Source organism: Agelaius tricolor, unplaced genomic scaffold, assembly GCF_023055355.1.
Source record: "Agelaius tricolor isolate 1412-34295 unplaced genomic scaffold, bAgeTri1.0.p SCAF_54, whole genome shotgun sequence".
Taxonomy (NCBI): domain Eukaryota; kingdom Metazoa; phylum Chordata; class Aves; order Passeriformes; family Icteridae; genus Agelaius; species Agelaius tricolor.
The window spans coordinates 1405501-1430049 of NW_027269314.1; the positions used below are offsets into that span (position 1 = coordinate 1405501).

Sequence of the window (24549 nt, forward strand, 5' to 3'; positions counted from 1 at the left end):
TGCCACCCCATGGATATTCCCTAAATCCCTCATCCTACACAAAGCCCACATCATCTGCTTGAGCCATTCCATGAAATTTCCCAATCTCCAGAATCCTGGAGTGGTTTGGGTGGAAAAGGGACCTTAAATCCCAATCAGTTCCATGGGAAGGGACAATTCCCACTGTCCCAGGCTGCTCCAAGCCCCAGCGTCCAGCCTGGCCTTGGGCACTGCCAGGGATCCAGGGGCAGCCCCAGCAAATCTGGGAATTCCAGCCCAGCCCCTGCCCACCTTCCCAGGGAGGAATTTTTTGATAGAAACCAATTAAAATCCCCCCCAAAATTGGGCAAAATTTGGTTTCTGCTCAGGGCAATGAGGGAAGGTGGAATCCAACGCTCATCCAGGGATTTTCCTGCCCCTGGATCCCCCGTAAACCTGGGTGTTCCAGCAGCCAGGCGTCCAAAGGAGATGTGGAATTTCATCCTTTATGGGATTTAGGGATCAGGTTTTTCCCTGGGGATGCACAGAGCCAGACGAAGCATTAATTAAACAGTTAAATGCTGTATTTGTTTAATTGGAATTACACCAGGATAAATGTCCAACATGCTAATTTCTAACAGAATTGAACCTGTAAACCATGCAGTCCTTTCTCCAACCATTCCAGCTCTTTTTCCTCTTGGAATCAGTAGCTCTGCTAGCGAGTTTTAAGGAAAAAAAAACCAAAACCAAAAACAAACCAACAACAAAATTCCCTTTAAAGTTAAACCTAAATTTGCTAAATTTTCCCCTTATTGTGCAACGACTTGTGCAAAAAAAGCTGTTTTCACCACCTCAGTTCCCAAAATCAGGTCCTTCCACCCCAAAATCAACGGGAAAAGGCAACCCCGGCAGCCGGCGGACAGGGATGGGATAATGGGATGGGATGGGATAATGGGATGGGATGGGAGTGTGGGGGGTTTTCCTGGCAAAACAGAATCTGAGGGATGAGCCAAGGCAGGGAGCAGCTTGGATAGGGCAGGATTCCAGAGCTGCCCATGGAATTTTTGGGAAGCTGCAGGTGGGGTTGGATCCCAGCTCCGGGAAAAGCTTCCCAAATCCAGCCCTGGGGGCAAGAGAGGGGCTGGAGATTGGAGCAGCAGCTTTGGGGTGAAGCAAAGCCCCCCTCCTTCGCTCCCCCCCTCTATCCTGGAATTTTTGGGGTGAATCCCAGCCAATCCTGGCGTGTTCAGGTCACTTCCCGCCGATCCACGGCGTTCCCAGTGGACAGCAGAGCTGGGATCATCCTGGGATGGGATTTATGGGATTTGTGTTCCCTTGGAACTGCCAGCAGTGGAATAAATAAGGAACCGTGCCAGGGGGGATATGAGGGGTCTCCAGCCTTGTGGAGCTGTAGGAAAAATGGGACAGAGATCCCAAAAATCCTGCGGGATCCAGGGATGGGACACGGATCCAACCAGAGTGTGGGATGGTGTTTGGATGCTCCAAACCCCTCCAAGGCCCCAAAAAGCACCAAACCCAACCCAGAAATAACGGGAAAAGCCCAGCGGAGGCAGGAGACACCCAAGGGTGAGGAATCTCTGCCTGGGATCTGGGTTCTGGTTGGAATCTCTGCCTGGGATTTGGGTTCTGGTTGGAATCTCTGCCTGGGATTTGGGTTCTGGTTGGAATTTGATCCCAACACTTTGTCACAAGGGATGTGGCAGCAGAGATGTCCCCAGAACGGCCCCAGCTCCATCCCAGCCTCACTTCCAAGGAATTTGGGGCCACCACGACCCCTTCCCACAGCTCCTGTCCGAAATTCCACCTTCCCCGAAGCAGCCAATCCAGGAGAAAACAACCCCAAAAGAGCATCATCCCAACTCCTCCCATTCCCATCCGAGCGGGAGCTGGGATTGGATCTGGAACAAAGTGCAAAAATCACTGGGAGCATCTGGCTTGAACTCCAGCCCCAGGAATACCCAAAAAATCCCAGGAAAACCCCTCCTTTCCCATCTTCCAGATGCTGATGGCTCAGGGAGAACATCCTGTGGATGGGTTGGGCTGCAAATTCCCACTTTGGACACCTTTTATGGGATAATTCCCAACTCCTGGAATGCCTGACAACTCCTGAAGAAGGAAAGAGGCTTCTTGGGAAGCCAAATTTGAGTTTTAATGTAATTTTTTCCCACTGCTGCTGGGATGTATTTGCTGGAGCCGGGAAAAATCACGGGACAATCCAATTTTCTTTTCTTAAAAAATAAAATCCGCTGAGGAATGTTTGGTGGATGCGGAGCGAGGCGTGAGAGCAGCATTGTTCATTCTGGGAAGCTGGAAATCTTGGATTTGGGTCCCGCCCCTGCTTCCCACCCCCCTTTTGAATTCCCTACAGCGACTTTTCCCTCCTAAGCAATTCCATCCGTGTCGGAGGACACCCATCATTAGCAAGAGACTGAGAGGGGATTTGGGATGTCTTCCAGGGCTTTTTTTTTTGGGGGGGGGCAATCTGTTTAAAAGATTAATTTTGTTTGGAAGTGATGGAACATCTCTCGGAACAAAAAGTTAATTGGGACCAGAGTCCCAAAATCCCATTTTTCATCCCGGGCTCTGACTTGCGGTTCCGGCTCTTGACCTCCCGAGATCAGGAACTCCCAGAATCTCTCCCTTGGCCAGATTTGACTTCCCCAGCAGCAAATCCCGAGTGCCAGGAGCTGGTTTGGAGGATCCCAATCCTGGTTTTTCCAAAAAAAAAACCAAAAAAAAACCCTGAAAGAGCAAGGAAACCCATCCCAGGTTGCTGCTCCTGGAATTATGGCTCAGGAAGATGGGAAGGGGAGCCCAGAGTGGATTTGGGAAGGGTGGGAGCTGCCTGGAAATGAGGCTTTGCTGAGGGTTTTTTGTGGGAATGCCTCGTGGAGGGCAATATAGGAGGGGAGAATGGAATTTCAGGATGGCAGCACAAAATCCCTTCCCTGCGTCCCGGGGTTTCTGCTCCCTCCCCATCCCACTCCCGGAATTCCCAGCCCTTGTCCCTCTGGGTCGTTTCCAGAGGTGTCTCCAAAGCTGATCCCTTTCTGGCCACGCTGACTCCAACTTTCCTTCACCTGCTGCTTTTCCCATCATTCCTCTTCCATATCCCTCCCGGAGGAGTTCACCAGGAACCCCCGATCCCTCTCCAAATCCAAGGAATTACAAATTTTCCCTCTTATTAATGAAAACAATCCCTTGGTCCCTGTAGCTGGAGATGGCTGGGACAGCCCAAGAGCTCCAGGGGGTCATTCCTGACCGTGTTCCCGTGTAATTTTGGGATTGAGCCAAAGGAACCTTCTCCGAATGAAAACCAACCCCAAAATATTGCTGAGGAGCAAGGCGGGAAGGTAAAACCTCTGGATCAGAGCATCCAGAGGGCTGGGAATGGGCACAGGAGCAGCAGCTCAGGGCTGCAACAACCACCAGGGAGATTGGAATTCCCTTTGAGGGTTTGGGAATGTGGCTGGATAATGTGAGGAATTAGAGGCGAGACAAGAAGGGCGAAACTCCCCCTCTGGAAGTGGAATCCTGGGATTAAATCCTGTTGGTGGCCGCCTGGTTTGAGCAGAGGATGTCTGGGGACCTTCAGGACAGGGGGAATTTTATCCACAGGCACTTTGGAGCAGCGCTGCTCCATGGGGAATCTCCCACTGCCTCCAGGAGATTCCCACTGGTCCAGCTCCAAAACTTCCCAGGGAAGTCTTCCCCGTGGAGCCATCAGGAGGAGAGGGAGGATGGGACACCAGCATGGAAAAGAGAGGGAAAATCCCTCCTGGACACTGTGAGATCCCAGTGTGCCTTCCCCTCATCCCTGTGAGCATCCATCCCTTCCCTTTCCCTATCCATGGATGTGTCCAGCAGCATCCCAGCCCCACAGCGCTGCCACAGGACACATTCCCAGATTATCCTTCAGCCGTCCCTTCCCAAATCTGAGCAAGGAGGCTGCTCCAAACACTTCTCTGTGATCCCACAGCCCCTGGCAGGTCCCAGAGAGGAGCTCAGGGATGGTTATGGACATGTGGGAAAGGGTCACAATTCCAGGGATTTGCAGACTAATGTGGAAATCAGCCCGTGGAGGGGGAAAAGAGGAGAAAAAAACCCTGGGAAATCCCTTTTTCCTACCTAAATCCAAACCACAGGACACACTCAGGGTGACCCTCTTCCCTCTGCCCAGAGAACCCACAGCTCTTCCCGGATTTCTCAGTTTTCCAAGGGAATAAGTTAACAAAAGGAAGGCAGGATGATCCCTTCAATTTGGCTTTGACAAAAACAAAAAACAAAACCAAAAACCCAGTCCGGGTGCGAACTTCTCCCAGGCTCCAAGAATTCCCATCACTTCCTAAACCCCTGAAAATAGGAGTTGATCCAGGAGACTCCTGCCACCACCTCTTTTTCCCAGGATTGTTCCACCGGGAGCGTTTTGCCGTCGGGGGGAGGCTCCGCGGAGACTTTCCAGGCGAATAAAAAAATACAAATCTTCTCTCCCAACGAGATTCCCGGAGTCCAGGCCGCGGGAAGGAGATCCCGAGCCCCTCAGGAGTGGTGGCTGTTGATGAGGCCGCGCAGCTGCTTGGCCACGGTGTCGATCAACTTCTGCTTGTCCCGCTCGTTTTTCCGGAATTGGGCGAAAACGTTGTTTTTCCTGCTGGTGTCCCGCATCCTGCATGGAGCACAAACAGGTTATGGAACAGGGATTGGGAATGAACAGTGCTCAGGGATGAGCACATGGAATTTCAAGTGTCTACACCAATTTTTGGGGCATTTTTCATCCCAATCATGGAGCCACTTTGGGGTCTCCCCAATTCCCGCTCTTTTTTCTGGAATTGGGTGAAAACATTTTTCCTGATGGTGTCCCGCATCCTGCATGGAGCACAAACAGGTTATGGAACAGAGATTGGGAATGTCCAGCGCTCAGGGATGAGCATGTGGAATTTCAAGTCTCTACACCAATTTTTGGGGCACTTTTCATCCCAACCAATGCCACTTTAGGTTCTCCTTTAGGTTCTCCCCAATTCCCACTCTTTTTTCTGGAATTGGGTGAAAACGTTGTTTTTCCTGCTGGTGTCCCGTATCCTGCATGGAGCACAAACAGGTTATGGAACAGGGATTGGGAATGTCCAGTGCTCAGAGAGGAGAGCATGGAATTTCCAGGCTCTACACCAAATTTTGGGGCATTTTTCAGGCTTTGAATCCCTCTGATCCCAACCAACGCCACTTTGGGGTCTCCCCAATTCTCGCTCTTTTTTCTGGAATTGGGTGAAAACATTGTTTTTCCCGCATCCTGCATGTAGCACAAACAGGTTATGGAACAGGGATTGGGAATATCCAGTGGTCTGAAAGGAGCACATGGAATTTCCAGGCTCTACACCAATTATTTTTTTTGAAATTTACAGGCGTTTTTGCTTTAAACCCCTCCAATCCCAATCAGCACCACTTTGGGGTCTCTCCCTAGTTCCCAAATGCAGGAAATCCTAAATCCTGCATTTGGATCCCTCTTCCAAGCAGGGATAGTTCCATCCCCATGTCCCCTTCTTTGGTGGTGATGGAATTTGAGGAGGAAATTTAAAAATCAGCACGAAATCCACAGAATTAAGGCTTTTTACTTAAAACTTGCATGCACAAGATGCAGCTTTAGAGGAGGCTGGGAAGGTCTGGAGTTGTGAATTTAAATTTTATAAAATATTCCAAGGAATCACGGAATGTTTGGGTTGGAAGGGACCTTAAATCCCACCCATTTCCAACCCCACTGCCATGGGCAGGGGCACCGTCCACTATCCCATTTTTTCCCTGATTAATAAAAAATATAAATTACATAAATGTATATAATTTATCTTAAATATAACATTGCATAATTCCCATTCCAGGAAGGAATCCAGCTGTTTGGAAGGAGCACGGTGTCTCCAGGAGTTCTCCATAAATCCAGAGCCCAGCAGAGCAAGAGGTGGGATGGGGGCAAAGCTGGGAGGGGGTCATGCACTCCTGCATTCCCAGATCCATTATTTTGGGGGGAACAGGGCTTGGGACACTTCCTAAGGATGCTGAGAAGGGAAAAAAAATCCCACCAGGATCAACCTTCCAGCAGCTCCTTGAAGGCACAACTTCCCAAAATCCAACCTGCTGGGGCTCGGCTCTTCCAAATCATCCCAATTTGTAAAAGATTTTCTGGGTAAATCAGATCTGGCAGAGGCTGAGGGCTTTGGATGCATCCCATAATCCCAGTTTTTGGCTGTGGGGACCTAAGGGAAGCGTTGAAGTGACAGGGACACAGCACTGACGATCCCTGGGAAGCTGGCACGGGATCAACTGAGCACAACACCAACCTCTCCAAACTTCCGGACCACAAACAAACATCCAAGGTTTTCCAGGCTTCAATCTCCTAGAAAGAGCCACAGGGAATCTGAAATGTTCCCAAAAACACCAGGCTTGGAACTGGAATCCAGGATAACAGCTTTATCCCAAAGGGGAATTTTCTGGGGTTACCAGAGATGGAGCTGCTCTCCCAACAGGAACAGGAGAGCTTGGAGCACTTCCAGACATCAAAAAATCGGGATTTGTTTGTTTTTCCCTATTTCTCAGCCAAAGAAGGTTGGCAGCTGCTCCTTCAGGAGAACCAGGGAGTGATTGTGCCAGCAGGAAGTGGAGTTTGGAGTGGCCCAGTCCTGCTGTCGTGGATTTGGGGATAATTATCCTCCCCTGGAGCTCCAAACAGCTCCAGGAGGTCTCCAAGCCCTTCCCCAGGAAGGCTGGGAGCTCTCCTGGGTTCCAGAGGGACGCCAGAGGTGCTGGAAGTTGATCTGTACCTTTGGAAAGCTCTTCCCAGCCCTTCCACACACTGGAAATTTAGAGCTTTTCCATCCTGGCACCTTTGGGGCCATCTCCCACCACGTGGGACCTGCTCGGGTCCATGGAATGTTCTGGAAGCAGTGCACATTCTGTGCAAGAAAACCTCGGGGTGCAGTGGGATGACTGGGAAGGAGCTGGATGGATAAAGCTCTGGAACAGGGTGGAAAGGGATTGCAGCTGGAGCCCTGATCCCACAACAAACCCACAGAAGTGGATCTGGAAAAGTCTGGGAGCATCTGGGAGCTGCTGGAATCTCCAGACACCACGTGAAGGTGCAAGCAGCGAGCTATTAACTATTATTAATTAATCAAGATACAGGACACAAAATCCTGCAGGATTTGGGTTGGGCTATGCGGATCCATGGGGTTTTTTTTCCCTGAGAAGAGCTTTGGGATTACTGGGAGCACCACTAACAAACCCACAGAGGTGGATCTGGTGAAGTCAGGGAGCATCTGGGAGCTGCTGGAATCTCCAGACACCATTTGAAGGTGCAAGCACTGAGACACTGAATATTATTCATTAATTAAGCTGCCTACAGGACACAAAATCCTGCAGGATTTCGGATGGGCTGTGTGGATCCATGGGTTTTTTTTTCCCCTGAGAAGAGCTTTGGGATAACAGGGAGCACCATTAACAAACCCACAGAAGTGGATCTGCAAAAGTCAGGGAGCATCTGGGAGCTGCTGGAATCTCCAGACACCACGTGAAGGTGCAAGCACTGAGCTATTAACTATTATCTATTAATTAAGCTGCCTCCGGGACACAAAATCCTGCAGGATTTGGGACGGGCTGTGCAGCTTCCCAGTTTTATTTCTCCGAGCAGAGCCTCGGGATAACCGCGGGTTTGGAAGCCGGTCCCAGGATTAGGAGTGAAAGGAAGGGAAAGGCGAGCTCGGCGCTGTCCCCACCCCTGTCAACAAACACCACCTCGGAGAGAGCCGAGCTTTGTCTCAATTAATCCGGGAGGGGAAGAAAGCAGCGGGGTAAAAGCTCCTCTTTTAGCTCTAATTAGTGCATTTGGGAGGATCGGGTTGCGCAGGGCCCCGCTCCAGAGGCACTTTGCATTTCCAGCGTTTCGGGCTCCATTGAGAGCGGACAATCGGGGCCCTGCCAGGTGAGGGTGAAAGCCCGAGCGAGCGCATACTTACACCCGGGATATCCTGGGAGAGACACAGACACCGGGGTGATAAGGGACACAGATAACCAGGAGAACAGGTTACAGGCTGAGCCGGCCCCTGCTCAGAATCCCCCCCGGGATTCCCGGCGGGATGGGAGGCAGAGGATGTGCCTGGAGTGAGGAAGGAGCCTCGGGAGAGCTCATGGGGGATGGACAGAGACACCCCTGAGGCAGCGTCCAAGGCCAGGATGGACACTGGGGCTTGGAGCCGCCCGGGATGGTGGGAGGTGTCCCTGCCATGGATGGGGTGGGAATGGGATGATCCTTAAGGTTCCTTCCCACCCAACCCATTCCAGGATTCTGGAGCTCCTCTGCTTTGGGAGAGCTGGGAATGTTCCCCTGGAGAAGGGAAAAATGCAGGGAAAACTCAGAGTCTTTGCAGGGGCTGCAGGAGAGCTGGAGAGGGGCTGGGGACAAGGCCTGCAGGGACAGGAGCCAGGGAATGGCTCCCACTGGGAAAGGGGAGATTGGGCTGGGATCTTGGCAAGGAATTCCTGCCTGGGCTGGAATTCCCAGAGCAGCTGGGGCTGCCCCTGGATCCCTGGCAGTGCCCAAGGCCAGGTTGGATCCACCTGGGACAGTGGGAGATGTCCCTGCCATGGATGTGGTGGGAATGGGATGATCCTTAAGGTTCCTTCCAACCCAAACCATTCCATGATTTTATGACTTTATGAAATGAGTCAGGCTGGGGTTTGGTGACATTTTAACACCACTGAGTGTGGAGCTGCTCTCCTGCTGTCCCACTTCCTTCCCAGCCTCTGCCATGATCCCAGCTCACTGCCTGCCTCAATTCCCCGGCTCTCCCAGATGCTGCATGGCCAAACTCCCAGATTTTGGGTGTGCTTTTATTTTATCAGTTTGCTGTTAGCTCTGGATAAACCTCTCACTTCCCCATCACAGACGATCACAGACGTTGGGTCACGAATTCTCTGTGCATCACAGAATTATCCCAGCTGGAAGAGCCCTCCAAGGTCACCAAATCCAACCATCCCCAGCATTTTCACACCCATCCCTGACCCACGGTCCCAAATAACTGAGGGATGACACAAACCATAAAATACCAGTATAAAAACAACACCATGAGGTGTAAAAGTCCTTTTAAATCCAGTTTAGTCCCAGTTTCCCTCACTGGTGCCCTCGGGGTGTCCTGAGGTGCTGTGACATCCATCCTTCTCCTCTGGTGGAGAGGAGCTGGACCATGGTGACACAGAGGGAGCCCCAAAGTTCACAGACACCCCAAGGTCGCTCAAGGAATCAGAGATCCAGGGAATAATTTGGGTTGGAAGGGATCTTTAAAGCCCATCCAGTGCCACCCCCATGCCACCACTGTCCCAGGGTGCTCCAAGCCCCGTCCAACCCGGCCTTGGGCACTTCCAGGGATGCAGCCGGGGTTGGATTAACCATGGAATCAGAGCATGAGGGGCAGTTTGAGGGGATTTGGGGTCTCTCATTCTCCTCGAGGAGGAGGTGATGAGTTTAGGGTTGGGGCCACACCTCCAGAAGAACATTCAAGGCCCCTGGATCCCGGGAAGTGTCCAAGGCCAGGTTGGACAGGGCTTGGAGCAGCCTGGGACTGTGGGAGGTGTCCTGCCCATGGAACTGGATGGGCTTTAAGGTCCCTTTCCCACCCAAACCATTCCATGACTCCACGAGGATCCCCTCCTGCCCTCTCCTCCATGCAGGACCCAGCACTGCAGCGCCCGTGCCAGGAGCCGCTTGGAAAACGCTAAATTCCCATTTTTTGGCTCGTTCTCTGTCCCACCAGCTGGAAAACGACCTGGGAGGTCTGCCGGGAGCAGGAGCAGAGTGGATCCTTCCCAAGCCAGCTTGGAGCTGGACCAGCGGAGATCATCTGGGAGACCCACCACGGGCAGGGGTGACAGGCAAAGCAAATCCCGCTTTTCCTGAGGCAAATCCCGCAGCGTTCCCGGGACTGGCAGAGCCCCCCAGGAGCCACCCCGGAGCCCCGGGCGCTGTTCCCGGCACCGCTCCAGGGTTTGGGATGGAGCCGTGCGGAGCATGAGAACGACGGCCCTCAAAGGATGGATTGAGGGAGCCCCGGAGGCTCCTCTGGCCCCACGGAACCGGGATCGGGGCTCTCCGGGAACGCCGCCGGAGGGAGGCGGGAGAAACGGGAATAAATGAGAGTAGAAAGAAATGGAAATAAAAATGTAGGGCTGTGTAGAAATAGAAAAAAAATAGAGATTCAAATAGAGAAATAGAAATAAATTGAAATATAAAAACATAAAAATATGGAAGTATGGAAATATAGAAATTTAGATAAAAATACAGAAACAGAAATAAATAGGAAATAAAATATAGAAATAAAAATAGGAATAAATAGAACTATAGGAATAAAAAAATAAAAGTATAGAAATATAGAAATACAGAAATATAAATAAAAATATAAAATTATAAAAATATAAAAATATAAAATTATAAAAATATAAAAAAATAAAATTATAAAAATAGAAATATGGAAATATGGAAATAGAGATAAAAATACAGAAACAGAAATAAATAGAAAATAAAATATAGAAATAGAAATAAAATAGAAATAAAATACAGAGATAGAAATGAAAACAGAAATAAATAGAACTAAGGAAATAAAAAGAAATAAAAGCATAGAAATATAGAAATAAAGAAATACAGAAATGTAGAAATAAAAATACAGAAATAGAAACAAAACCAGAAATAAATAGAACTATAGAAATAAATAGAAATAAAAATACAGAAATAGAAACATAGAAATAAAATACAGAAATAGAAATAAATATGGAAATAAACAGAACTATAGAAATGTAGAAAAAATGCACAAATAAATTTTAAAAGAAATACATTGAAATATAGAACTATAGAAATAAATAGAAATAAAAATACAGAAATAGGAATAAATATAGAATTAAATAGAGATAAATATAAACAGAAATATATAAATAAAATCCAAAATATAGAAATAGAAATGAAAATAGAAATAAAAAGAAACAGAAATACAGAGATAGAAAGGAATAAAACAGAATATTCTCAGGTGGAAGGGAACCTACAACAACATGGTCCAACTGCCCAGCCACTTCATGACCAAAAGTTGTTCATGGCATTGCCCAAACACTGAAAAATTCGGGAGAGCCACTCCTGCCTGCAGCCCAGCACATTTTAAAGGATTTTGGAGCTGGAGGTTCATCTTTACAGCAAAATTTTCTGGTAGGACAAGAAAAACTCTGCTTAAGAGCCAATAAAAAGAAGGAGCCACAGCCAAGCCATTGGATTTGGATAATGTGGGATTCGGGTCAATGGGATAAAATGGAATTTTTCCATCTGAGTTCCCTCTGTCCACCCAGGGCCGAGATCTTTGCTCACAGGGATAGAAAGAGCTGCTAAAGCACGATGGGGGTGGAAATTCTCCCAGGATTTGGGGGCCACACTCACTTTTCCAGCAGGATGAGGGCTGTGGTGGGGTTCACACGAAGGTACTTGCACGTGGGCTGTCCATAGTCGGCCAAATATGTGGACCAATCCCACTGGATGAACAGATCCAGGAGCTGGAAAGGAAAAACAAACGGGGTTTGAAAAAGCTGGAAAAGGCAGCAGGTGTTTCCCTGGAAGCTGGCAAAGGTCCTGGGCAGATGGAGTTATCCATAAAAAAAAAAATGAATGCAGGTTTTATTGATTTGTTTAATATTATTCTGTTAAGGTTTCATCATTAACTTGATTGTACTTCATTATTAATTCAGGGATCTTTAACACTGATTAATGCAGGGCTGTATTAAATTAGCCATCGAGCATTCCTGCTCTGTGATCCCCAGTTTTGGGTATTTGAAGGGGATTTTAGGTTTGAGACACCTCAAGGACGTGGGTGACAACCCCAGTGCCCTGACCCTCTCAGCCATGGCAGGAGGAAACTTTTGGGGTCAAAGTCACCAAAAGTAACTTCTGTCCCCAAACAACCCCCAGTGTCATTCTAACCATTCCCCATGGATTTCTCACCACCCTGGGTCCATCCCAACACCCTCCAAGTGCTCTGGAAGTGTCTCCAAAGCCCAGAGGAGCTCGGGGGGTTATTCTGGGTGAGAGCAGCTCCCAGAGCTGGGAGTCCCAGGTGCTTTCCAGACGTTGGTAAGAGAAACCACCAGGCCTTGGCAGCGGGGGAAGGGAAAGGGATTAACTCAGCCATCCGTGACGGTCCCTGCTCCAGACCACCAAAATTCCCACCTGCAGCCCTTCATGTCCACAAACAACCCTGCTCCTCCCAGCCAGGTGAGGGACGGGCAAACGACAGCCCAGGTCGCCCAAATGCCCTCTTCCCACACTGTTCCCATCCTCGTTTTCCTTAAAAAATCAGGAGCTGATATGGCCTCCTCACATGAGGATCTCCTCACCTCGATGAGGACTTGGCTTCTCCACCTACCCATGAGGGCACTGTCCAGGTTCCCTAAATGCCTTCTTCCCACACCATTCCTATCCTTACTTTCCTTAAAAAACCAGGAGCTGCCATCCCCTCCTCACACGAGGATCTCCTCACCTCAACAAGGACTTGGCTTCTCCACCCACCCATGAAGGCACAGTCCAATGCCCTCTTCCCAAACCATTCCCACCCTTGTTTTCCTTAAAAACCAGGCTCTCCCCTTCCCTCCCCACACGTGGATCTCCTCACCTCAACAAGGACTCGCCTTCTCCACCCACCCGTGGCAGCACGGCCCAGGATTCCCGGGATGCCGCTCCTCCACCTCTGCCCCATCCACAGCAGGTTAATTAAGAGCTCCTGCCGTTCCCCCCTCCCCGAGATCCCGTCTTGGAGCGCCACTGTGACCACTCTATTTGGGGACAGCCTGCCAAGCGCGTGGACGTCTTCATCGCCTGCTCGGCGCGTCCCGGTGCCCACCACCGGGGCCGGGAGAGGCCGGGCCCGTCCCGCGGCCAAGCGGGGCCCATAGAGGCCTCATTGTCCCCGCGTCGCCATGGTTTTCCTGGAGGCCCCAGCGCTGTTTAACAACGCATCCTGCCCCGCCAAGAAGGGGATTTAGCTCCTCCGAGACCTCCAGATACAAAACAAAAATGTGCAACAAGATTCTTTTTGACTATGTAGGTCAGGGCAAGGAAAACAAGCTGTCGGGAACAATCCCCCGGGCTGGCGGGGGGGATGGATTAGCCGGGACCTAAGAGGGCTTTTCCAGCCTGGGTCCCGCTCGGCTTTGTCCGGCGGGGCCTTTGTGTTGAACTACAAACCCGAGCTGAACATCATTGGCAGGAGGTTTTTCCAAGGGGGCACCTTCGAGAGAGACAACCTTAAATATGATTTCACAGGCGCTTTTCAGGCCGAGCGCCGGGGCCAAAACGCTTCCGTGGGGCTTGGCGGCTGCTGGGAGGAGTCGCATGGTTGTAGAGGCTCAAAGGGAACCCCCACAACGCGCCAAAGACCTCTTGCTGGTGGCCCCTGGGAGGCTGAACGTGCCTCGGGCAAATCCCAAACAAAGCCTGAACGAGTTTCTTGCCATGGAAAGTGGGCGGCCGGCCGGAGCATCCAGGGGCCAGGTAGCCACTCGTGGGGAGGGGGAGTAAAGAGCCAGGAGGAAAGGGATCAAGGAGGAAAGGAAATAAAAAAAAAAGTGAGGATTAGGAAGGGGTTTGGAGAAGATGGAATTAAAACGTTGGGAGTTGTTTTGACACAGGCTTGGGAGCAGTGCAGGAGCTCAGAGGGACATGGAGCTGCTGCAGGGCTGGAGCTCCACTGCTCTGGAGCCAGGCTGGCAGAGCTGGGAATGTTCCCCTGGAGAAGGGAAGGCTCCAGGCAGAGCTCAGAGCCCCTGGCCTGCAGGGGCTCCAGGAGAGCTGGAGAGGGGCTGGGGACAAGGCCTGCAGGGACAGGAGCCAGGGAATGGCTTCCACTCCCAGAGAAACTCTGGTGACCTGGAGCCATCGACAGCAGCTCCACACGAGCCCAGGTGTGCCCAGGTGGCCAAGGAAGCCAAAGGCACCTGGGCTGTGCCAGCACTGGGGTGGCAGCAGGACCAGGGCAGTGCCTGTCCCCTGTGCTGGCACTGCTGGGGCCACAACCTCAAATCCTGGGGCAGTTCTGGGCCTCTCCCAACAAGAGAGACCCTGAGGTCTGCAGCATGTCCAGGGTGGGAACAGAGGTGGGAAGGGGCTGCAGAATCCCTGAGGGAGCCGGGCAGGGGCTGCAGAATCCCTGAGGGAGCTGGGCAGGGGCTGCAGAATCCCTGAGGGAGCTGGGCAGGGGCTGCAGAATCCCTGAGGGAGCTGGGCAGGGGCTCAGCCTGGAGCAAAGGAGGCTCAGGGGGCCCTTGTGGCTCTGCACAGCTCCTGCCAGGAGGGGACAGCCTCCAGGAACAGGGACAGGAGCAGAGGGAACGGCCTCAGGGGAACCTCAGGGTGGACACTGGGGAATTTCCTCATGGAAAGCCCTGTCCAGCCTGATGGAGACCCTATCCCTGGAAGGATTTGAAGGCTTTACTTGGGGACACGGGTCAGCAGTGGCCTTGGCAGTGCTGAGGAAAGGCTGGACTCGATCTCTGAGCACATTTCCAACCATATTGATTCCATGACTCCCAGCGCTCCCACCTCGGCCTGGACCTTCCCGGAGCTCTCGCAGAGCCAGACCACCCCCAGGTGGCTCCCGACAGTGACGGATGGGCTGTGTATTTTCCAACTCTTTGCCCACATCCATCTTTTTTGGCTCGGCAGGTCCGCGGACGGCCGGGGCCAGCACCTTTGGCCCCGGCTGCCGGCGCTCCCGGCCCGGCCGCGGGTCGCGCTCCAGAGGGGAGAGGTCCTGCAGGAGGAAGCCCGAAGGCTCAGGGAGAGCTGCCTCCAGACGATTTATCTGTCACATAAATGTGGTTTTATTGGTTTTACTGCTTCAACTTTTCACCTCTGCTGCTAAATCTGAACGGGCCGAGGGGAAAGGGAAAAAAAGGGAAAAGGGAAAAAAGAGCCGGCGGCGTGGGGCTGCCGCGGGTCTGCCGGGGGAGTTTCCAAATCAAATATGCAAATACCATTAATTCTTTAAACTGGAGTCTCCCTTTCAAGGCCATAAATCAAACTCGACAGCAGATCCACTGGGGGATGGGGGGGAAGGAAAAGGAGAGGAGGGAAAGGGAAAAAACGAGGAGGGAAAAATTAAGAGGAGCTTTCACCACGGTGATGTGGGAGTGGGATAAGATCAGGAAGTTGCAGATGTGCTTAGGGCTGGGGACCTGCAGCTTCCCGGGGTTCCAGGAACACCTTTAGGAGGAGCAGGGAGAGGTGCAGGTACAGCTTTATAAAAATGGAGAAGTGGAGGAGGATGGTTTGAAAAAAATGCCAGAAAAAAAGGTACTAAAAAAAGTACTAAAATTGGTTTTATACACATACATGAGCTTGTATCCAAATTGAAGTGAGAATTCAAGAGAAGGAAATGCTGGAATGAAAGAATTAAACTGGGAGCCAGCTCCCAGCCTGTCCCAGGTTCCCCTAGAAGAACTTTCCCCCCCCCATTTCATGGAATCATGGAATCATTTAAACTGGAAAAGACCTTTCACATCATCAAATCCAACCACCAGTTCTACCTCAAAACCACTTCCTTTCCACCCCCCTTGCAACGGCACCACCTCAAACTCTTCAAAAATGTCCTTTTTATCCAAGCAGACAAATTTTCGCACCCCTCACCTCAAGCAGAGGGCGAGGATGGCTGGAAGGTCCCTGCAGGAGGAGACCAGGCCGTGGCTGGGCTCCGCATCCCCCTCCAGATGGGAAGGAGAGCAGGGACAGTTTGTTCTGTCTGACGACAGCGTGGAATCTGGATGGAATCCTCCCGGCCAAGCCAGGAGCACTGGAATGTGAATCCAAACTGACTCCAAACACGGTTTGCAAGCCCTGCCAGAGCTCCTGGAACCAGATCTAAGCCACCACCGGCGTTCGCACGCTCGCGCCCGTGTCACAGTCATGGAATCGTGGAATGGGTTGGGTGGGAAGGGACCTCAAAGCCCACCCAGACCCAACCCCATGGGCAGGGATACCTCCCACTATCCCAGGTGGCTCCAAGCCCCAGTGTCCAACCTGGCCTTGGACACTTCCAGGGATGGGGCTGTGACTGCCCCACCTGGCCCAGCATCCCCCAACGGGGAATTGCCCCAAAAGCTCCTGACCTGCACAAAATTCCCAGGGGAATGTGCCAGTTTTCCCAGGAAAAGGGATGGGATTTGGTTAAATAGGAGACATCCCCTCATTGTGGTTTTCCAGTCCTTTAGGGGTGGCTACAGGAGGAGGAAGATTTCTCTTCACAAGGAACCCCGTGGACAAGATGAGGAGCAAAGAAAGGTTTGACCTCCACACAAGTAAGAAATTCCTTGGAGGGAGCCCTGTCTTCCACTGGGACAACTTCCCCTGGATGTGATGGGGATCCCACTGCTGGAGTTTTTGGGATGGACAGGGCAGGGCTCCTTCCATCCATTCCTTCCTCAGACCAGGCTGGACCAGATGAGCTCTCAAGGTCCCTCCAAACCAGGGTGGTTCTTTGATTTCATCCCAGAAAAAATACTTCCCTCTGATCCACCACCAGATTTCCTCCTCCTAGGGACAAGGAGGAGCACCAAGATGGATTTGGTGGGATTGGATGGATTTGGATTCCACCAAGATGGATTGGAAGGACCTTCCTCTGCCAGCACGATCCCAGCTGATGAGATGGTGCCAGGGTTTATGAGAGACATTCCATAAAGAACTAAACCTTTCTTTCAACAAAAGCCTAAATTAGGGAACTCAGTCCTTGTTTCTGCAAGCACACACAGCTGGGTCGAGGTGGGGCAAAGTCTTCCTCATGGTGGGATTTTGGGGACACTCAGATCCCCACGGGAGTGACAGCGATGCCACGTGGTTATGGCCAAGCTTTGTGATGAGTTTTATGTCCCCAGGGCATGGAAAAGCATGAATTCAGTCAGGTTTGGTGTTTTCCCAGCTGGAAGCAGCATTCCTGCCCTGAACCCTGCTGAGGGCCACGCCCATGAGCTGGGTCACGTCCCTGAGTGCCCTGCTCTGCTTTTCCATGGAAGAAGGAGGAAATATTTTCAGATCCAAGGTGAAAACAGCTCTCAAAAGCTCCATTATCTGATGTTCCTCTTCCCAGGGTTTCTGTACCTGGCATGAACAACCTCTGACCCGACACCTTCCACAAACCAGCTTTGATTTGTACGAGGTCACACCTTGAACTTCTAAACCTCGGGAGGAATTTTCTCCAAAAAGCTCCTTTCCCCGACTGAACTCCACAGCTCCTCAGGAAAGGGGACAACGAGAGGCCACCCTTGTGTCCCACCTGGAGGACGGGACAAGATGCCCCAGTGGGATCAGAAAACAGTGGTGACACCCAGTCCTGCTGGAAACTTCCATGAAAAACACAAAACTATGGAAAACCAGTGTCAATTCCCAGTTTGTCCACGTCCATAACCCATCCCACCACTGGTGGAGCAGCCCCTTCCACCATCCAGCAGGGAATTGTCACGGATTACAAAAAACCCAAGGATCTTCCAGCAGCAGCAGCCACGGACAAGCACAGTCCAAATAATTTATTTTGGGGAGGTTTCAATTACGCCTCGTGGGAAAGGAATACTGAAAGAGAAAGAAATATTCCAACCCCTGGGAAGACGTGGGGTTTGGACAATAGCGTTCCCAAAAAGAAAAGGCACCGGGAATTGGAACATGATGTTTGTTGTTGAATTTGCGGAAGGCACGGAGGGGGAAATCGTGGTTTAAGTGAAAACAGGAGCGGATTTGTCACTGGTTTCACTGGAAAGGAGGATTTGCTCTGGGAATTGGGTGTTCTTGGGGTGGGGGGTTGGAGAGCACCCGCAGGGAATTGGGGATGGACAAGGAAAGGGATCCACACACGGAGCACAGGGAAAGGAAAAATCTTAATTTAGGTGCTCACCTAATTACCTGGATTTCTGGGAATTACTGCAGATCCAAGAGTCCTGCTTGGACCTCTCTGTGAGACACAACCACCCCAAGTGACTCCTCCAGGTCTCCTGGGATGTCCCACCCAGGGATATCCTCCTGGAGAGGAAGAGAACCAATTCCAAGCTCCTCACCTCACATTTAACTGGGTTGATCTTGCAAGTTAAAAGCAGCAATTTGATTTTTTTTTTCTCTTTCTAGCTGCAAAAGTCAAACAATTCCTGGAAAAAAACCCCAACGAAACAGGAGAGGAATGTGGAAGGATTTATGGCAGCCAGGACAGTTTGTAACCAAGAGAGGTTTGAGACCAACAAAACCCAAATCTGTCCAGTCTGGATTATTTTCAGCTTCACATTATTGCCTGTTTATAGGTTCTTGTATTCCTGATAGCCCAGATTTCCAGGGAAAGGGCTCCACAAAGCTTTTTTTGCACAGAGAGATCTCCTGGTTTTCCAGCTGCAAACATTCATCATTTATTAGGAGGAAAACCTCTGGCTTTCCACCTCTGGCTTTCCACCTGCTTTGAAGCCACGCTGGAATTACACGCAGTTGACTTTTCTCCTCTTCCCAAAGGAATTTCTTCCAAGGGTCTTGTTAAAAAGTTTGCAGGATTTTACCTCAGAAAATTTGTGTTTCTGAGCCCCAGGAGTGGCTGAGGGAGCTGGAAAAGGGGCTCAGCTTGGAGCAAAGAGGGATCAGGAGGGATCTTGTGACAACTCCCTGACGGGAGGGGACAGCCAGAGGGGGATTCGGGATCTTATCCCAAGGAACAGGGACAGGAGGAGATGGAACAGCCAGGCTGGATATCAGGAAGATTCGTTCCTGGAAAGGGCTGTCCAGTGGGGACGCTGAGGATCAGCACCACGTGTGACAGGGGTGACAGCCCTGGAAAGTCCCCCCAAGCTGCGCTCAAGGCCTGCCTTTAGTCACACACTGGATCTCTGCCTGCAGGGAAAGCTCCGCTAAATTCTAGGGGAATCCCGAGTTCCTCTCACCCATGGCACAGCCCTTGGAAAATAAAAACACACGAGGCCTGAAAATAATTTGGTGCAAAACCCCTGAGATTTCAACGTTTCGGGATCGAGCCGTTCCCAGCGATAACACCCGGACAGGGGGATTTTATGAACGGCCACAGGAACAAAAGCAAGTGGAGCTGCTGGATTTAGCGCCCAATTTGCACTCCTAAAAATAACCCCTTGGGCTCATCCCATTCTCCAGGCAGGTTCAGGAGTTTGCAGGGAAGGCTGGGCCCGGAGCCGGGCGGATTCCCACCCTCCAGACCCTCCGATGGCACACGGGGACAATGCTGGGCGGGAGCCAGGAGGAATGAAAGAGGCTCGGAAGAGCGTTCCGCAGGGAATTCCACTATTGAATAACACTTGGCTTTTCCATTGAGCCACCACAAAGGGGGATTCATTCCCCAGGCAAAGATGGCTCCTGTAGCAGCATCGGGTTCTGGTGGAGCTGCACCCAGCAAGGATGGGGCCGGATAAACCCTCTGGGATCAGCATCCGACACCACAGGGGAGAAATTCGGGATGTGATGTTTGGAAAGCACTCAGGGCGACAATAATATTGATATATTCATACACTTCATCTTTTAATTATTTTATCCCAAATTAATGTAGTTATTTCTGATTTATTTCATGCTTTTTCTTCGTCCCACCTTGCCCAGTCTCATAAGCACGAGTGCTTGCAGTACTATGCTCTGCCTGATTTTAGGATTAGAAATCAGCACAGTGTACCAACGTTTTATAAAGGGGAAGGAATACACCATAATTTATGTGCATGTTTTCTTTGGAACGCACTTTTGGAATAACCTGAAAAAATGTCTGCAAGTGTGAGATATATATAGATATATATCTATACATATATATATATACACACACACTTGTGTATATACACATATGTGTAAATACTCCTTGGAGTCTGTTTTGAAGGTGTTTTGGGGAGGAGAAGGTGGATTTTGGAAAAGCTCTGTGGTTGGGAGTTGATGGCTCCATTCTCAGTTGTCCTATTAATACAGAATTCCTTTTCCACTGCTGCATTCCAAGGGTTCACGGCCTTCTGGGTTTCCCTGCCTGACCCACACGTCCAAATCAGTGTCTCCAAAGAAAACATTAGGGAATAACGTGGAAAATTCCAATATTTCAGCAGCAGAGGATCCTTTAGTCAGGGAAGAGTGACCACAAGCACAGAAAAAGCACAAAACCCCTAAAAACAGGAAAGGGGATTCAGAGGGGAGAAATCAGGAGTTGTCCAAATAAACCTATAGGAAACATCCCCAGTGTTGTTGGAGAAAAAGTCTTCCCAAATCTTCCCAGTTGGAAAAAATCTTCCCAAAAAGGGAAAAAAATCACTTTAATGCCACTTTTCCTGGAGAGAGCATTCCCAACTGATTGACGGAGCAGCCGGAGAGCTTTTGGGCTGGGAGGGGTCAGTGCTGCCCACCAGGAGCAAACCCAGGCACCTGCAGGGAGCAGGTGACACCGAGCCACCTTTTGGGACAGACAGAGCCCAGCGAGTGCCACCAGCACCGGGCTGGGACACCCAGAGCCCCAGCCAGGGCATTTTCCCTTTGAGGGATCCCACCAGCAGCAGGGAGCAGGGATGGGTGAGCAGCAAATCCTGAGGATTCCTGCTTTCCCTGGTGTCAAAACCCCGTGAGATTTGTGCTGTTTGAACCAAACCTCTCCTGTTATCCCCAAAAACCACCAGGCATCACCTCCCCAAGCCCCACGGAGCCAAGCACTCCACGCTTCTCTTTCCTGTTGCCGCTCAGCTGATGCCAAATCCTCTGAGAAGCTGCAATTTTTTCTTGTGTTTACATGTTAAAAAAGGGGCTAAAAAAAAAAAAAAAGGAAAAAAAAAAAGGAGGTGACCTCTTGCTCACCCCAGGCAGGCTGTGAGGAGCCGCCGCTGCCTTCACCTCCGGCTGAACTTCCAGATTATCTCAGCCAAGATTCACCTTGCACTGAACTTGTACCCGGAGCACGGCACAGTCACGGAGCCCTGATTAAACATTGCAGCACCACGGGGCCATAAATTTATACATTTAATGAGGATTAGCGGCGCTTCCTCCCGCCCTCCTCGGGCTGGGGACCGATGGAAGCACCCACCAGCACGGGTTGGACGTGGAAAAGCTGGGAATAAGCAGGAGATGAAGCAGCTCCTATGCTGTTCCCTGTGTGTGGAATACATGGCAAATCCAGCGGGAGCAACCATGGAGCGACCCATGGAGGGCTTCCCACCCAAAAAAAAACCCCAAGAAAAAGCAGAAGTGCAGTGGGACACGGCGCTCCAGGAGCCCGTGGGTCCCTTGGCCCAGCAGGAAACCGTCCGCAGGCCGTGGCCTCCTAAACTCTGGCTGCCCTCTTCCCACCGAGCGCCGCATCCCAGCGCCGTCCTCCCGTCTCTTTTCCAGGACGGACGCGTGACGGGAGGCAGCGGCGGCTGCTGCCTCCTCCTCCTCCTCCTGCTGCTGCTGCTGCTGCTCCTGTCCCAGCTGCCACGGAGGGAACGGGGAACGGGAGAGCTCCGCGCTCGCCGACGCCGGCCGGGGTCACTCGGCCGCGCCAGGGGAGAACGTCTGGGCGGCGAAATGGATCCGCTCAAGTTCAAGTGCTTGGAATGCCTCCCTCTTTTTTTTTTTTTTTTTTCCTCTCTCTCTCTCTTTTTTTTTTTTTTTTTTGGTTGAAGAAACTAAACTAATACATCCCTGCTTTTCCTGATAACTTCCTCCTTTCCCCTCGGAGGTTTTGTTTAGCAGATCCATTGTTCTCAGCCAGCCTTGCCCTGGGGTCCAATTTGAGAGCGTTCTCATTTTTCCCCCCTATGTAACCGATGCTTATTTCTTTAAGCTCCACTGTAAACACAAAGCACACGGCAGAGCCCTGGCCCGGCTTTGCAGGAGGCAGCCTCAGCCCTGGAACTGCTTCTCCGTGGGGTTTTTTTTTATTGGAAACAAAAGGATTGGGTCTCCTTGCTCCAAGGAGTCAAACACCTGCGGGATGCGGGAACCCGCGGGTGGTCCAGGGGCTGCGTGACCCTTTTCTGCTTCCAGAAATGTGGCTTTGCTAATTAAAGACTTTCTTGATTGTTCATTAGGGGCAGGGGCTGAGGCAGCAGGACCCGTTGGAGGTGGCCTGGAGGTCCTTGGGGTGCTCAGGGTGAAGGAGGATCCACCAGAGCGTCCCCTGGGAGGGGTAGCACAGGGGGACAAATATAAACTGAAATAGAAAATAAATCCTTGGAAGAGGTGAGAGCATCTTGGATGGTCCCGGGGACACGCCAAGAGATGGGGATTTGGGAAGGGTGGGTGCCAAAGGCCACCACTGCCCCATGTCCCCAAATGTCACATCCACAGGGCTTTGAAATCCCTCAGGGATGGGGACTCCAAACCTCCCTGGGCACTTCCAAGGCCTGACCACCCTTTCCATGAGGAAATTCCTCCCAATGTCGACCCTGAGCTCCCCTGAGGCCGTTCCCTCTGCTCCTGTCCCTGTTCCCTGGGATAAGATCCCAAATCCCCCCGGCTGTGCCCTCCTGGCAGGAGCTGTGCAGAGCCACAAGGGCCCCCTGAGCCTCCTTTGCTCCAGGCTGAGCCCCTGCCCAGCTCCCTCAGGGATTCTGCAGCCCCTGCCCAGCTCCCTCAGGGATTCTGCAGCCCCTGCCCAGCTCCCTCAGGGATTCTGCAGCCCCTGCCCAGGTCCTGGAAAAGGTTTCCTGAAGTGGAAATGTCCCCAGGCCAGGCTTGGAGCACGCTGGGATAGGGAAGGTGAGGAATGGGGTGGAACCGGGTTCTTTAAGGTCCTTTCCCACTCAGCCCATTCCATGGTAAAAGAGGAGGATTTAACATTCCCACTCACTCCAGGCCTTCCTGGGAGCATGGCCAGCCTCTTTCCCCCTCCACAAACCTCCTCCTGCAGAGAAAGCCCCGAGTTTATCTGAATCTGTTCCCTTTTTGGTGGATCCAGACCATCTCTGGGACTTGGAATTCGCAGGGAACAAAAGCGTGGAGCCAGAAACTCCAGCGGAGAACGTGCCACACTTTTGGCAACCCGGAAAAACTCCTGGATGACCCAAGTCTGGCTCCTAATTAATTACAAGCCCCAGATCCTGCAGGAACACACATTCCTGGGATTAAAATGATGCTGAGCAGGAGCTGAGGCAGGATTTGATCCCGTGGCTGCATCCGCCAGACGGCCCCGGGCACGGGGAGCCCCAGCAGGATTTATGGATATTTGTTGGAGATAAAAGCAACCCAAGAACCTCTGGGAAACAAAAGCCAAGGCTTTTTCCTTGGAGTGTCACAGTAACCCCTGGATGGCCCCGTGCTCATTGTCACAGCCCTGGAAAGGTACAAACAAAGGGAACTTTGGGTGCCAAGAGCTGGAGCAGCAGGGAGAGGAGCGGCTCCGCAGAATTCCCTGTGCGGCCACAGCCAGGGCAGAAATCCCGGGATGAGAGGGTTTAGGATGTGCACCAGGAGCTGTCACCCCACCCCAAAGCGATTTCCAGGGGGAAAAGAAGAGTGGAGTCCTGGGACTGGGGGATTCGACACCAGGGCAGTGATGGGGGAAGAATAAAAAGTCCCTTTTGGGGTTAAAAATGTGCTTAGAGGATTTTAAAAGGGCTGGAAATGGAGGGTTTGGGGTGGGAGCGGTTGCCAAAAAATGGGATTGGATCCCAATGTTGCTGTTGTGGTCATGGAAAGGTTGCACAGGTGTTCCCTAAATCTGAAGCTCCTCCTGCCCCAAAGATCAGCAGCATCTCCAAGGAAGGTGTTTTCCAGAATTTTGGGGAATTTGAAACAGGAGAAAACTGCTCTGGTCAGGTTGGAGTAAATGTGGAATGGGGGAAAAGGGAGAAAAATGAAAGTAAAGGAAAAGGGGGGAAAGAAAGGAAAAAAGAAAGTAAAAAGCAAGAAGGGAAAAGAAAGAAAGAAAAAAGAAAGTAAAGAGAAAGAAGGGAAAAGAAAGAAAGAAAAAAGAAAGTAAAGAGAAAGAAGAGAAAAGAAAGAAAGAGAAAAAGAAAAAAGAGAAAAGGAAGGTAAAAGGTAGAAGAAAAGCAAGAAGGGAAAGGAAGAAGGAAAAAAAGAAGGGAAAACAAAAGAAGAAAGTGACAAGAAAATGAAAGACAGAGAAATGAAAGGGGGAAAAGAAGAAAAGAGAGGAAAGGAAGGGGGGAAAAAGGGAGAATAAATAAAAAAATTAAGAGAGGAAAAGGAAAAAAAAGACAGGAAATAAAAATAATAGTAATGAAAAAATCCAAGGAAATTTAATGTAGACAGAATTTCAGAGGAGGAGGATTTGCCAAAGCAGATCCAAACACATCCATGGAACCCTCATCTGACACCTGGATTTGGGTACTGGAGTCTGGGATCTGCCACTGGGATTTGGGCACTGGAATCAGGGATCTGCCACCGGGATTTGGGCACTGGAATCAGGGATCTGCCACTGGGATTTGGGCACCAAATCAGGGATCTGCCACCAGGATTTGGGCACTGGAATCAGGGATCTGCCTCTGGGATTTGGGCACTGGAATCAGGGATCTGCCTCTGGGATTTGGGCACCAAGTCAGGGATCTGCCACTGGGATTTGGGCA

At 51.0% G+C, this 24549-nt stretch overlaps 1 protein-coding gene across 3 annotated transcripts in view; it reads right to left on the reverse strand.

The window, feature by feature from the left end:
* Window positions 1-524: 524 nt before the first annotated feature.
* Window positions 525-24549, reverse strand: part of EXOC6B (exocyst complex component 6B) — a 312471-nt gene continuing 288446 nt past the window's right edge. For 2 of the 3 annotated variants that reach the window (XM_071455767.1, XM_071455766.1), the window contains 2 exons: window positions 11432-11544; window positions 525-4645 (listed from right to left, as the gene is read on the reverse strand). In XM_071455767.1, the coding sequence (XP_071311868.1) occupies window positions 4519-4645; window positions 11432-11544 (240 nt within the window). In that variant the 3' untranslated portion in view covers window positions 525-4518. The remainder of the gene's footprint in view (window positions 4646-11431; window positions 11545-24549) is intronic. The other variant, XR_011684023.1, reaches the window with a different exon arrangement.